The sequence below is a fragment of the Vicia villosa genome, unplaced genomic scaffold (assembly GCF_029867415.1).
Source record: "Vicia villosa cultivar HV-30 ecotype Madison, WI unplaced genomic scaffold, Vvil1.0 ctg.005108F_1_1, whole genome shotgun sequence".
NCBI lineage: Eukaryota > Viridiplantae > Streptophyta > Magnoliopsida > Fabales > Fabaceae > Vicia > Vicia villosa.
The window spans coordinates 121,722-123,203 of NW_026706575.1; the positions used below are offsets into that span (position 1 = coordinate 121,722).

The following is a 1,482-nucleotide window of genomic DNA, read 5'->3' on the forward strand; positions in this document are numbered from 1 at the left end:
GCCAATAATCAAGATATGGTAGGGTTATTGGCTAAAGAAATGAATGCTATCTTTTCTCCTTTAATACAAAACATTAACAGAACCAATCAAGATAACTCTGAAACATGTCAACAATTATCAGTACAGATGGGTTGAATAGCAAACTTTTTAGGCGCTCCGGAGACCTCGGTGCGTCGAAGGACAAACCAAATAGTCATTCAAGAGGATGAACCAACCATAAATCAAGTTCGACCACCAAGACCACCCCCTGAAACGGAACCCTTGAGGACAGGATTAGAACAATAACCAGTTCGACAAGAGATCCCTGAAGAACAACCTAGGAGGGTAGTGATGGTTAATAGAAACCAAACTGCTGACGAAGTGATTCACAGGGTTAGACAAATTAACCAGATGGAGACTAATTTGACTGCTATGATAGAGAGGATCATGGCCCAAAATGGTCTGAACACCGAACTTCGAAGGCCAAATTATACATCCCCTTTAACAGATTATGTTTTACAAACTGAATTTCCCAGGGGTTGCAAGATCCCTAAGTTTACCAAATTTTCAGGGGATACTAGTGAATCTACCAAAGAGCACATAGCCAAGAATATGACAAAGGCTGGAGATTTGGCAAACAATGAGGATCTGAGGATGAAGTATTTCCCCAGTTCTCTAATCAAGAACGCTTCACATGGTTCACAACACTACCACCAAATTCTCTAGATACTTGGCCTCAGTTAGAGAGGTTATTCCATGAACAATTCTATATGGGTCAAACCAAGATAAGTCTCAAAGAATTGGCCAGTATTAAAAGGAAATTTACTGAACCTATAAAATATTATCTGAATAGGTTTTGTTTGTTAAAAGCTAGATGCTTTACAGTGGTGTCTGAACACCAATTAGTCGAAATGGCCGCTGGAGGTTTAGATTACTCTATCAGGAAGAAATTTGACACTCAATATATGCGAGATATGGCCCAATTGGCTGATAGGGTTGCCTACGTCGAAGTACACGAAGGAGAACCCGAGATCTTCGAGGACCAATATGGTTTTGAAGACTATGAAGTAGATCTAGCCGAATTAAAGGAAGCAGGCCCCTATACCTGCAAGATGATCACACCATCGAACGGAAAAAATCCCGTTGAAATTGAAAAGAATGATAAGTTTCCTAAGAAAACATACACATTCTCCATAACTAAATGTGATGAAATATTTGATTTGCTTGTAAAAGTTGGCCAAAATGGTTTTGCCTCCTAACATTAAAATTTATCCGTTAGAGCAACGGAAGAAGAGAGGCTACTGTAAATACCACAACTTTTTGGGCCACAAAACCTCACAATGTTTTCTTTTCATGGATCTTATTCAAAATGCGATCAAGGAAGGACGTCTGAAGTTTTCAGACAAAGGATGAAATCAAATGAAGATAGACGCTAATCCCTTCAACAGCAATGTAGTGAGCTTTGATGAAGATGAAGTTTGTGAGCTTTGATTTGAACAGCGT

The 1,482-nt window shown here is 39.2% G+C and overlaps 1 protein-coding gene across 1 annotated transcript; it reads left to right on the plus strand.

Annotated features, from left to right (window-relative positions):
- The first annotated feature begins 330 nt into the window (after window positions 1-330).
- On the plus strand, window positions 331-1,238 carry LOC131642484 (uncharacterized). Its single transcript, XM_058912728.1, has 2 exons — window positions 331-638; window positions 833-1,238. Exons 1-2 carry the CDS (start codon window positions 331-333, stop codon window positions 1,236-1,238), a joined length of 714 nt encoding a protein of 237 aa, XP_058768711.1.
- The last annotated feature ends 244 nt before the right edge of the window (window positions 1,239-1,482 follow it).